General features: G+C 39.7%; 1 protein-coding gene across 8 annotated transcripts in view; it reads right to left on the reverse strand.

Moving 5' to 3' along the window:
• Window positions 1-2,409: 2,409 nt before the first annotated feature.
• synrg (synergin, gamma) overlaps window positions 2,410-12,477 on the reverse strand; it is a 63,000-nt gene continuing 52,932 nt past the window's right edge. For 5 of the 8 annotated variants that reach the window (XM_007248622.4, XM_007248618.4, XM_049466837.1 and 2 more), the window contains 3 exons: window positions 11,877-11,915; window positions 7,069-7,101; window positions 2,410-3,726 (listed from right to left, as the gene is read on the reverse strand). In XM_007248622.4, the coding sequence (XP_007248684.3) occupies window positions 3,595-3,726; window positions 7,069-7,101; window positions 11,877-11,915 (204 nt within the window). In that variant the 3' untranslated portion in view covers window positions 2,410-3,594. The remainder of the gene's footprint in view (window positions 3,727-7,068; window positions 7,102-11,876; window positions 11,916-12,477) is intronic. The other 3 variants (XM_049466839.1, XM_007248624.4, XM_049466838.1) reach the window with 2 other exon arrangements.

Raw genomic sequence — 12,477 nt, forward strand, 5'->3', positions numbered from 1 at the left:
CTTTTTTTCCCTGATTGTTTTACTTAATCTTCATCATTTAAGACCCTAATTTGACTTCATACCCCCATGTCAAAAATAGATCAAAACCGACACTCAAACAAAACAGAGGAACGCAAAGTAGTTCATGTTTCGCAAAATGAAATAAGGAATGCAAAGTGCAAAAAGCAAAGAAAAAGTGGCTTTGCAAAAGAATCATCCTGAAAAGAAATGCTAGTTAAAACAGAAACCTCAAATTATTTGCGTTTCAACTCATAAAAAAACTTTGATAGTTTTATTTTTCAATTTGTCTCCTTACCCCCACGTCAAAAAGATCAAAATCGGTGCGCAAACGCAAAGGAGTGAAATTATTACAAAAAGCACGAAACACAAAAAAAAAATCTGCACATGAAATAAAGATACTTTCTTTGTTTGCAACTACATATTTGTTTTTTTTTTTGCAATTCAGACATTTTCTACTTTTCTGATTTTCCTTATTTTCTCTTCACCATTGAAGAAAAGCGGCCCGAGGAGATGAAAAGCAAACATTTGAACACCTGTTGCTCCCCAGAACTGCAGGACCGCAGGCGAGGACTGCACTTCTTGTAATCACGTTCACTGAGAAGGAAAGCTACAGTAGCCTTGGTTACGGTCACCAAGGCAGTGTGTTGCTGGTAGTGCTGAATTCTAATGCTGAGTCAGTGCCAGGGAAGGTGCAGACATGCATGTGCTTCAGATACTGCAGAGGAATGAGAATGAGCAGCCAAGCAAAACATGAATAGATCAACAGGAGCTGTAATCTGAATGTACCATCATGTTTCCATCTCTGGCTCGGGATCAAATTATTCCTTCACTGTTGCTGCATTATGGGAAAAGGTCAGGTTATTTAGGAGGTAGGCCTGTGCTGTATAATACACAGTCCCGTCACTGTAGCTCTGTATCTGTTTCGCTGCAGGCTTTATTATTATCCTCATTCTTTCACCCTGTTCTTTATTACTCAGGACCCCACAGGATAGACCATCACAGAGCAGCAAGTGGTGGGTCATTATTCTCAGCACTGCAGTGACACTGATTGGCATGGTGGTGGTATGGGCTGGGTTTTGAAATTCAATACCAAAATGGTACCAAACAAAATGTCTTGGTTCTGCAGAGACATGTACAAAATGTGTTGCTTATCTTCGATACTTTGCATAAAACATACATAAACATGCCACACACAGAGAGCGAGGTAAACATGTTGAAGTGCTCTAAAGTCTGACTCTACTTCAAAAGATTTATTCACACTTCCATCCATCACTCACTGACTATTTCTGCCTCTTTCTGTCTCTCTTCCACTTGCTGACTTACCCTTTCGGTCTCTTTGACTCTCTCTCACTGAATTTCTCTTTAACTGAATTTCTCTTTCTGTCTCTTTGACTCTGTCTCTCTCTCTCACTGAATTTCTCTTTGTCTCTTTTACTCTCTCTCTCACTGAATTTCTCTTTAACTGAATTTCTCTTTCTGTCTCTGTCTCTCACTGAATTTCTCTTTAACTGAATTTCTCTTTCTGTCTCTGTCTCTCACTGAATTTCTCTTTAACTGAATTTCTCTTTCTGTCTCTGTCTCTCACTGAATTTCTCTTTAACTGAATTTCTCTTTAACTGAATTTCTCTTTCTTTCTCTTTTACTCTCTCTCTCACTGAATTTCTCTTTAACTGAATGTCTCTTTCTGTCTCTCTCTCTCTCACTGAATTTCTCTTTAACTGAATTTCTCTTTCTGTCTCTTTGACTCTGTCTCTCTTGCACTGTTTCTGTCTCTCTCCCACTCGCTGACTCTCTCTTTCTTTGTCTTTTTGACTGTCTCTCTCTCAGACTGAATTTCTCTATCTCTCTCTTTGACTGTCTCTCTTGCACTGTTTCCGTCTCACTCGCTGACTGTCTCTTTCTATCTTTCTCTCTCTCTGTCTCTCTCTCCCTCACACTCCCTCTTTTTTGTCTAGCTCTACACTGATATATTATAATACAGTAAAACTGGATTTAGTCTGCCAGACCTAAACCACGTTTAGTGAACAGACAGTGAAAGACAGTGAGTGATTAAACACAGTGTTTAAAAACTCCAGCAACACTGCTGTATCTGATCCACTCACTGTAACACACACTAACACTTCATACACCATCACTACGCCAATCAATGTAACTGCAGTGCTGAGAATAAAGACTGAGAATGAGTCACCACCCAAATAATCAGAAGCTGCTCTGTGGTGGTTTTCTCTCCTGTGGGGTCCTGACCACTGAAATTAAGGAACAGGGTGAAGAAAATCTAAAAAAAAAGACAGTGAGTCACTAAAACAAGGTAAAAGGCATAATATTATCAACGGATTGTGTATAAAATGCATTTTAGATGCTATTTCACTCAAAAAGAAGAAACGAAGAAAAAGGCAAAACGGAACAGTGTCGGACACACAGCATTTTAATGGATGCAGAACATCAATGTTTATATCAACACTTATAGTGCCTCTGTAAATGAATTGATCATGACAAGCTGATTAAGATTGAGACCAAAATTGAGACTTTCAAGCAGAAGAAAGAACGATTGGATTTTAAGCGATCCTCCGGGGCATTTCAAGTACACAGTCAATGCTGATCAACACTTCACAATAAAGAAAAGACATTCAGTAGCGCTGTTACACAAATCAACAGGGAAAATATGACCTTTTTAAAAAAGTTTCCCCAGAAGGAGACACTTCATCAACACTCAGACAGACTCACACAGAAAATATTATTTAATTACAGGCAGCCAAAGACCCACCGTTTCAAACCCCAACCAATTCAGAACCCAACCATTTAAAACCCAGCCAATTCAGAACCCAACCATTTCAGAACTCATGAATTCATGAGATTGTAGATCGAGTTCCAGCAGAATGATGGATAGTACAGCCCTGCTAAAACAAAGAAAAGAGATAGAAGAAGAGAACACTGCATTGAACCTGTACATAACATATCTAAAATTATCCTTCACCTACTGTATACATCGTCATTTAATAGTCACATGACTGCATGACTATAAAACAAGTGTTTTAATACAAATGTAAGAGTGTATGCCATGTTAGTTTCATATGTTTGTGCAAGTTAATCCAAATTGTACATTACCTATTAGAGGTAGAAGTATTAATATCTGACAGATATAGCTGCCATCATGCAAAAACATTATAGCCCCAAAATTGGAAGTAAAAGGTTTTTGACTGACAGCGATGATATCTTTCTCTTCTATTGTATGGATTGTTGTTAGACCTACCGAACCGTCTTCTACACACGAGACTTCACACAGACGTAAATGCCAGTTCATTCCAGTCTTTTCCTTCTCTCCCTCTCAAGGTCAAACACAGAGAGAAAAGACGGTAAAGGACATTTTACTCAATACACCCATATTTCAATAAATTACACCAGTAGTTTTTCTATCTTTTCAATCTTCACAAACGTTGAGAGCTTCACAGGCCAATTTCAAGACTCCAGAGAACCAGCCACTGGTTGGCTGCAAGGAGGGGAAAAGACGGCAATAAATAAACATGAGAGAAAACCCAAGTCCAAGTCCTTCCAGCAGTTTCAGCAGCAGCAGCAGCCATTGGAGAAAGATGGAGCTCACAGCAGATCAGGTAGGATGAGGCCTGGGGGCTTGGGCTCCACACAATTAATCCAGAAATTGGCGCAGCTGGCGTGGTACTGGTGACCGCCGTACGTCAGCTTGAAGTTATCGGTCTCGGAGTTGAAAGCCTGGCCGTCACGTCAGAGCCAGCAGAGGGGAGAGAAAAGAAAAGAGAGCGAGGGAGATTAACTTTAACTTTGTCAGAGCTAGAAGCTAATGCTTTAGCAACCTAGCTTGAGCTATCTTCTAGTCTTGCATTCTCCAAGGAACAGACAGTGTTGTATTTAGCAGGATAAATGTAGGAAATCATGTATTTTTTCTTGTAAAACTGCAAAAAGGAAAACAAAATACAGACCAGTAAGTTTGGTAAGCATGCCACAAACAGAGTTGCCTGAGGTGTGCTTGAAATGGTTAAACAGAATCAGAAGGCACATGTAGGTCACATATTAATACACAAAAAAAGCCTAAAAAACAATGGATTTGAGCAATTATACCCGCTGTGTGAACGTAGCCCAACACAGACTTTTAAGTGTAGTGTTCTGTTGTAAAGAAATGTAAAGAACTGCTACTCAATCTGAATTTGCTAATATAACTTGACTACACTGGCGAATTGGGCTGTTTTTTGTGTGTGTGTGTATGTGTGGTTTTTTTTTTAAGAGACTTCGGTCTATTGGCCTTAATTCAGTGTGTAGTTAGCCTTAGCTTCCATGCAGCAATATTGATATGTTGAATTACTCTTACATAATCTTCCATTTGTGAACTTACAAAAGAAGCTGTAATTTGTGAACGAGAAAAAAAAAGATTTTTTGAAGGCTATCTCCTAGTAGATCGTCTATATCTACTCACCACGGCGAGGTGGTGCTAGCAAGTCTAAATGAAGCACCAAACTAAACCCAATACACTAATAGCTAGTGACCTGACAAGAGCACCTATGGTTCATGGAGACACAATTTCTCAAATGAAAAGTTCTAAAGAATCTGCTGCAAATAGTAGCATCTATTAGCCTTTTGGACACGTTTATGGAACAGCCTACAGAGGTTTTGTGGTGACGCCACACTGAAGCACTAAATCTGTATACTTTAATAATTTCTTAAAATAAACTACAAATTAATAAAAAAATAACATTTAAAACAAATGCTGATCCAGAGGGTTTTTTTTGCTACATTTCTGAATGTGGGCTGCATTTCTCAGGAACCTTTATTTTGGAACAGCCTTCGACAAAGTAGCAGCCGAGAAACACAACACGCCTTGCCATTTATGTCTCAACGTTTCAAAGATGTTTTTGCTTGTAATTAATTCATCAATCCATTACTTTATAGCTACATTTAAGAGTGTCAAAGGAGCAAAAAAATTAAAATCTCTTGATCTAAAAGCTAACAAGCCAACTATGCTATCTCAGACTCCGGCTGCTGATGGCAAGCAGCATGACTTGGGATTTCAAACCGGAGATCCTCAGATATTGGCAACATTTTAATCCACTCTGAGCCTGAATTCGTTTTAAATCTAGGCTAATACTTAACTGAGCTGTTATAAATTATACAACACTGTGGTTCGTTTCCGAAACTTCTCTCTTCAGGTTAGAAAGTCACATATTATACGAGGTTAATGAGGCTCAGTGCTCTGTCCTCCTGACACAGTTTGCAGGATATATAGACGACTTGGGCGCTATCCACCCATGGTGTCTATATCTGGACGTGGGAAATCGAGGAGCTTATGAAGTTCGTTCAATACGCAGATTCTCAGGGCTCCCTTTGAAAGACCCAGCTGCAGCACTTTGCTGCTTAAAAAAAGATGATAATGTGCGCGCGAGTGTGTGCATATGTATCGTAGATCAAGGGTTTTGCATCCCTGATAAAATATCTGTGCCGAAGCCGGAGAGCAATGAGTCATGTGTGGTGAATCATGCCCTCCCACACAGCGAGAGACTGAATTACCAAACGTTTCATTTAGCATTTTCCCAACAACCCCACTGCTGTACTGTTCAGCACACCAACAGTATCACAACAGAACACTACTCTCAAAAGTCTGTGTTGGGCTGTGTTCACAGCAGGTATAATTGCCCAAATCCAATGTTTTTTAGGCTTTTTTCTATCTATTAATATGTGACCTATATGTGCCTTCTGATTCTGTTTAACCATTTCAGGCACACCTCAGGCGACTCTGTTTGTGGCGTGCTTGCAGAAATGGCTTCTTTCGCATCACTCTCCCATACAGCTCCTCCTTGTGCAAAGTGCGCTGTATTGTTGACCGATGCACAGTGACACCATCTGCAGCAAGATGATGCTGCAGTTCTCTGGAGGTGGTCTGTGGATTGTCCTTGACTGTTCTCACCATTCTTCTTCTCTGCCTTTCTGATATTTTTCTTGGCCTGCCACTTCTGGGCTTAACAAGAACTGTCCCTGTGGTCTTCCATTTCCTTACTATGAACCTCACAGTGGAAACTGACAGGTTAAATCTCTGAGACAACTTTTTGTATCCTTCCCCTGAACAACTATGCTGAACAATCTTTGTTTTTAGATCATTTGAGAGTTGTTTTGATGAGCCCATGATGCCACTCTTCAGAGGAGATTCAAATAGGAGAACAACTTGTAATTGGCCACCTTAAATACCTTTTCTCATGATTGGATACACCTGTCTATGAAGTTCAAAGCTCAAAGAGGTTACCAAACTAATTTTGTGCTTCAATGAGTCAGTAAAAAGTAGTTGCCCATACTTTTGCAACGGTCAAATTTTGGTTTAATGCATATTGCACATTTTCTGTGTGCAATTGCACAAACCTCATTTAAATCCTGAAATATTACTGTGTCCATCAGTTATTAGATATATCAAACTGAAATGGCTGTTGCAAACACCCAAATATTTAGAACTAAAAATGATTAAGACTAATAGGGGTGCCCAAACGTTTTCATATGACTGTATATATATATGTATATATATATATATATGTATATATATTGGGAGCCATACAGGTTGCTTTATGTGCTTCAAAATATTATCAAATAAGCAGATAAAATGTCCACTGGTCTGCTCAAAGACTTCTTTACCAACGACTATGAGGAACTCTATTAATCCAATGTTCCAATCTTTTCCCCTCATTTCATCATTCTCTCGTTCTCTATTCACTGTCACTGTACTCTGCAGTAGCGCACAAGCTGTTAGCACAGACATTTCTATAGTGGCGCTGGATGAAAAGGCTAATCCCGTGGCGGCTATCGCTGTATCGCTATCTCCCTCTGCCCAGGCCGCTGAGGGTTAGAGCAGGTGGCCAAAAAGGTCACTCAAACGGCAGTGACCTCTGTTCACTTTGCTCAAAGGTTAATTACCATCTGATTGTGAGCTCAAAGTGTCCCACATTTGCACAGCTGGAAAGACCACAAGCGTTAATACAGGGTTCGGAAGGCTAGTGAAGATGCTAAGGCTAAGTAGATAATCTAGAATATCAGAAAGAAAAAATAAAGCAAAATATTTACCATTAACTTCATGCCAGAGTTTTTTGTCAGTGCCTGGAAACAGCATAAAAACGGTCAGGGTTTTCTGCACTAAAGGCAGCTAGAAACTACAGTACAGAGACTGCGAGTAAAAGTACAGCACCATAAAGACAAAAGGGGTTAATCCCACTGTGCCCAAAGCCCTCAAATCTCACAGGAACGAGCAACTGTCCTTAAACACCACCAACAAGCCATGAGTCAAGTAATAATGTATAATAAACTCTAAAAAAATATATATATATATAATGATAATAAATTTAAATGTGTCAGAAGCATCAGGTAAAACCCTTAACTTCAATTTTTTAACACACTGAACCACAACATCAGCATGAAGATATAGATTATTTAAATCTTTATTAATCTGGTTACAAACTGAATTTTTAGTGCAAATAATTGCACTCACTATGTCAAATAACCCAATTTGAAAACACTCTGGGCTACATCACTGCACACTGTAAAGTGCATATAACTGTGTCTAACTGCTATCTACTATCAAACAGACCTGCAACAAGTCACCTGACACCTTATAAGGTACATAAATTGAAGAACCATTTTTGATTCCAAAGAAATAAAAAACATTTTGGTTAGAGATAAATTAGCATATATTAAATTATACAAACATTTTCATTGTCAACTGCTTACACTTCTATACGTGAAAAAAAAAAACTCAATTATATTTATGCCCATTTATGTTGCCCATTCCTGAAGACACATCCTAAAAGGCAGATGCAGCAGGGTGATGATGATGTTGTAGACCCTCTCCTTATCCAGCAGCTACCCAACTGTGGTCAGCCCCTTTTCCAGCAACCCCACATAAAGGTACCTGAAAGGCTCATTTATACTCTCTTTAAATACAAAATGAATGTCTGTTTCAACAGCAAATGCCCACATACTTCAATGTGTCCTGTAATTTGGCATGAATTCAATGTTTTTTTTGCAGGTTTTCATTTAAATTTGCCCTTTTTTCATCTCCATTTAATAAGTGCAAAAGTAAAAATTAACATAAACCTGCCGTTTCTTGGCTTGCCCTGTCAGCTCCATACCTCACTGTTGGCTAAGTTTACAAGAAACACTGAATCACAATCTCACAATCTCAAACAGACTAGCCTCAGCTTTTTTTATTACTTATTCTGATAAACATGAAAAATGCTTTTTTTTTGCCAATTTGTTTTTAGACAAATATTTTTGGCTGCCAATTATTCGGTGCATCCCTAGCTTAGAATCAGGTTTCTGAGAAAAATAACAAACATGGCAACCGTGGAGGAGGTTGTGATGATGTACTTACTATAAAAGTTACCAAAGAGGCAGCAAGGATGTAAACTGCTTTGAATGTTTAAAAAAATGTTCTATCAAAGCTATGATTGGGAGATTGCTGGTTCAAATCCCAGTTATGCAGCTTGCCATCAGCTGCTGTATACTCTACCGACACGATTTCCAATATTTGTCTTTATGAAGTTTTCATAGAACAGCCACTAATATGGATGAAATGGTCACAGAAGGCTGCGTTCTTTTCCATATTGTATTTAACCTGAGCATAAATGAGCCCTTCCGCAGCTCCGTTGGCCCCCAGCCATGCCCTCCGCTCCTCTAATACAACAAAACACCACTGATCCCGAACTGCTGACCCCACGCTGTCGCACCCTCTTTTGAAAAGAAGCGTGTTTCAAACAGCTTTGATTTCATTATCCTCTGAATCGCTGCCAGTCCTGTTCCCAAATATGTAATTAAAAACGGTGGAATCATTAATCAGGTGTCGGGAGCAGCCTGAAACAACTCTATCAATCAGCAGCTGGTTGGATGCGTTCAGCTGCTCGCTTAGCACCTGTGTTTTGCGGATGGGTGACGGATGATTAAGGTGCATCTGCTCTTCCACCACTACAGCTCTGAACGTTTCTACACCTCCTTCATCCGTCCGATGAAGTCTAACCTGCAGTCTAAAAAACTAATATCTAATGCCAGGTTCACACTACACCACTTTGAGTTGTGCTGTAATTACGGGTCCTTCAGTTGTTGAGACTTTCTTACTAAATGACTGATTACACTAAATGACACAGCCTTTTACAGTGGGAATTCTGAGACTCACCTGGCTGCTCTCCAGAAAAAAGTTTATCAGGAGAAGACGCCAGAACTAAACGCATACAAGAACTAGCGATGCTACACCAGAGAATCTCTAAAGAGGAGAATACCCACTTAAAGTGAGTCCCAAATGAATGGTTTCATATAATTTGCAATTGTGCAAAATCAGAGTTCATAAATATCTGATCAATTTTATATTAAAATACGTATACGTCCTCAACACAGAACTATATCAAATGTTTAATTTTATAACTTCAGTTATAAGCCTTTTAGACTAAGCACTCTTGCTCTTAGCGTACTAGCTTCAGATCACCAACCAATCAGCTCACAGTAGCAGTAATGCAGTGACTTCATTCTACTTTCTTAAATGAAGGAAATACTTAAGTTTTTAGCTTTTTAGCTCCATTTACTCTCATTTATAGAGGATTTATATAGTAATTTGATGATATATCAGGGAAACAGTGGTCGACTGGGTTAGATATTAAATCTCTATAAATTTGCCATATTTGAGCATCTGAGACTGGTCACTGATCGCTTGATGACGGCTTGGTGAGAGTCTTTCAATAGTTCACACCACACAACTAAGCAAACACTGAGATCCAAGATTTTCCTTTTTCTTTTTTTTGTCTGTAATCAAAACTGTCCGCAACTAAAAAACAGAAATCGTGTAGCATGAACCTGGCATATTATGGCATAACGCCCTATGAATAACGTGACTCCCACATTAGCAGACACTGGCTGGGTGGTGTTAGAGCTATTAGAGGAAAGTACTAAGGAAGGAAGGAAGGGAGGAGAAGAAGAATGAAAGAGAAATATGAAAGATTTTTTGCTCTACAGGTTTGTGGCAAACTGGCAGCTGTGAACTTTTAGAAATTCTGAAGAGTGTATGCAGGGTGTATAATCTTTGTGGGATGTTGCCTCTTAACCTGCCCACCATCATTTCCCCAGTCCCATCTCCACACCCCAGGTTGCCAGGCATTGACAACAGCACCAAACAGTGTGTAGCAGCCATGGAAATGGCTAAACAGGTAATCACTAAGCTTCAGTAAGGTTGCTAACCACAGGTAGGTTAATTAGCACCTCAAGAATATTTTTTGGACATTGAAACTTATACATTCACTGATCAGCTACAGAGTAAGATATGTCACCGCTGTGTTTGGAAATTGGACATCTGTAGCCATTTTACACTCCCAATCGTATTTATTAATAATCGTTCCTATTAAATATCAATTGCCAAAAATCTATTAGACAGTGTGATGATCTATTAGAATTAATAGAAAAAGTCACAGAGACTTTTTGTAAAAGCCCTTTATTAGCTGGTAGCAACTTTGGATACCTAAAACATAGCTTGATGATGTGACTGACCAAATGTTCTGTTGTTGTTTGGCTTTAAACCAGGCCTCTGAATCAGCTTCAAACACCAAATTTGCCACAAACCTTTCTGAAAAGTCCTCCCCCGCTGACCTGAGGTGCCAACATGACGAGGCAGTGCGTCGGCCCATCCCCTGTCCAGTCATGAGAGTGGACCACTGCCTGGCAGCCTTGAGCTGCCTGTTCGAATGAATGTCAGCATGGCTAGTCATGCTTCACATCGCTTAAATGCAACAGACAGGGGGAGTATATACAGTGGGGAAAATAAGTATGTGATAAAATGTTGCTAGTTTTTGCGCCTACATAGGTAAAACTAGAGAGGTCTACAGTTTTTAGCGTAGGTTCACTTCAACTGTGAGATACAGAATCGAAAAAAAAAAAAAAATCACCAACAACCAGCAATCATTCTGGCTCTCACAGACTTTTTGCTTTCCTTTAAGAAGCTATTCCTCCTTTTCTGCACTCAATACCACTGGAGTGACCTGATTCAAAGGCATGGGAGAAGGTCATGTGGTCGGATGAGACCAAAATAGAGCTTTTTGGACCAACTTCATTCGCCGTGTTTGGTGGAAGAACAAGGATCAGTACAACCTCATGAACACTGCCCCAACTGTGAAGCATGGGGGTGGAAACATCATACTTTACGGGCGCTTTGCTGCAAAGAGGACAGAACGACTGCACTGTATTGAACGGAGGATGGATGGGGTCATGTTTAGTAATATTTTGTCCAACAACCTCCTTCCCTCAGTTAGAGCATTGATGATGGGTCGTGGCTGGGTCTTCCATCATGACAATGACCCGAAACACACAGCCAGTGCAACTAAGGAGTGGCTCTATAAGAAGCATTCTAAGGTCCTGGAGTGGCCTAGCCACTCTCAAGACCTGAACCCAATAAAAAAATCTGTGGAGGTGAAACGTAATGTTGCACAGTGACAGCCTCGAAACCTATAAGGTCTGGAGAAGATCTGTGTGGAGGAGTGGGCCAAACTCCCTGTAAGAACTACAGTAAACGCCTGACCTTTGTAATTGCAAACAAAGGTCTGTTTTTCTATTGTATAAAATACTTATTTTTTATTAAATAAATGCAAATTAATTATTTAAAAATCATACAATGTATGATGCATCTCAAAGTTGATGTGAAACTAAAAATGACAGACCTCTCCATTTTTCACGTTTTCATGGGAAAACTTGCAAAAACGTATCAAATACATATTTTTCCCCACTGTAGTTGCAGGCAGGGGACAGCGGGTCATTTTGGCACCACAGCGTCAGCCTCCCTGTCCCAGAGTTAAGTGAAAAAGCTCGGGTTTGGGGTTTTAGAGCCAGAGATTGATGCGTCCTACTCTTTTAAACAGACGTCCCAAAGTGCCATCTTCTTTCTTCTGCAAAACGGCCAAAGCCAGAGAACAGGTCAGTAAGTCATGCAGCGTTTGATGTGAGTGGAGTGCATATGCGGGTCTGAGGGAGCTTTGTGCACTCTGCTACTCTTGCTGTTTTGCTTGCAGGTATACACAACATGGTGAAGGGATCAATACAAGAATATATGAATATTGTATGTGGTGTGTTGTGTTATGACTATATCACAGATACAGTATATATATATATATTAGAGATGAGAAGATCAATCGGCTATGTATCGGTATTAGAGGATTTTAGGGCCAAAATATGCGCCAATATCGCCAATCTATGGTCATACAACTCAGCAGTCACAGAATTTGGTGCAACACCGGGCTTAAAATGGCTTGGGCTCACAATGAAAGTTTATAAGGTGGCCCGAGTCAGGGTTGGACAGAAAGTACACTGGCTTGGTTTGGGTAGAGCTGAGCTGGATTTTTTTTGCCCAGATAGCCAGAGTGCTACATTTCTATTATTATTATTATTATTATTATTATTAATTTACAGCCCTGTCCAAAAGTATTGGAACAGTGAGATCAATCCCTTTAT

Source organism: Astyanax mexicanus, chromosome 18, assembly GCF_023375975.1.
Source record: "Astyanax mexicanus isolate ESR-SI-001 chromosome 18, AstMex3_surface, whole genome shotgun sequence".
Classification (NCBI taxonomy): Eukaryota; Metazoa; Chordata; class Actinopteri; order Characiformes; family Acestrorhamphidae; genus Astyanax; species Astyanax mexicanus.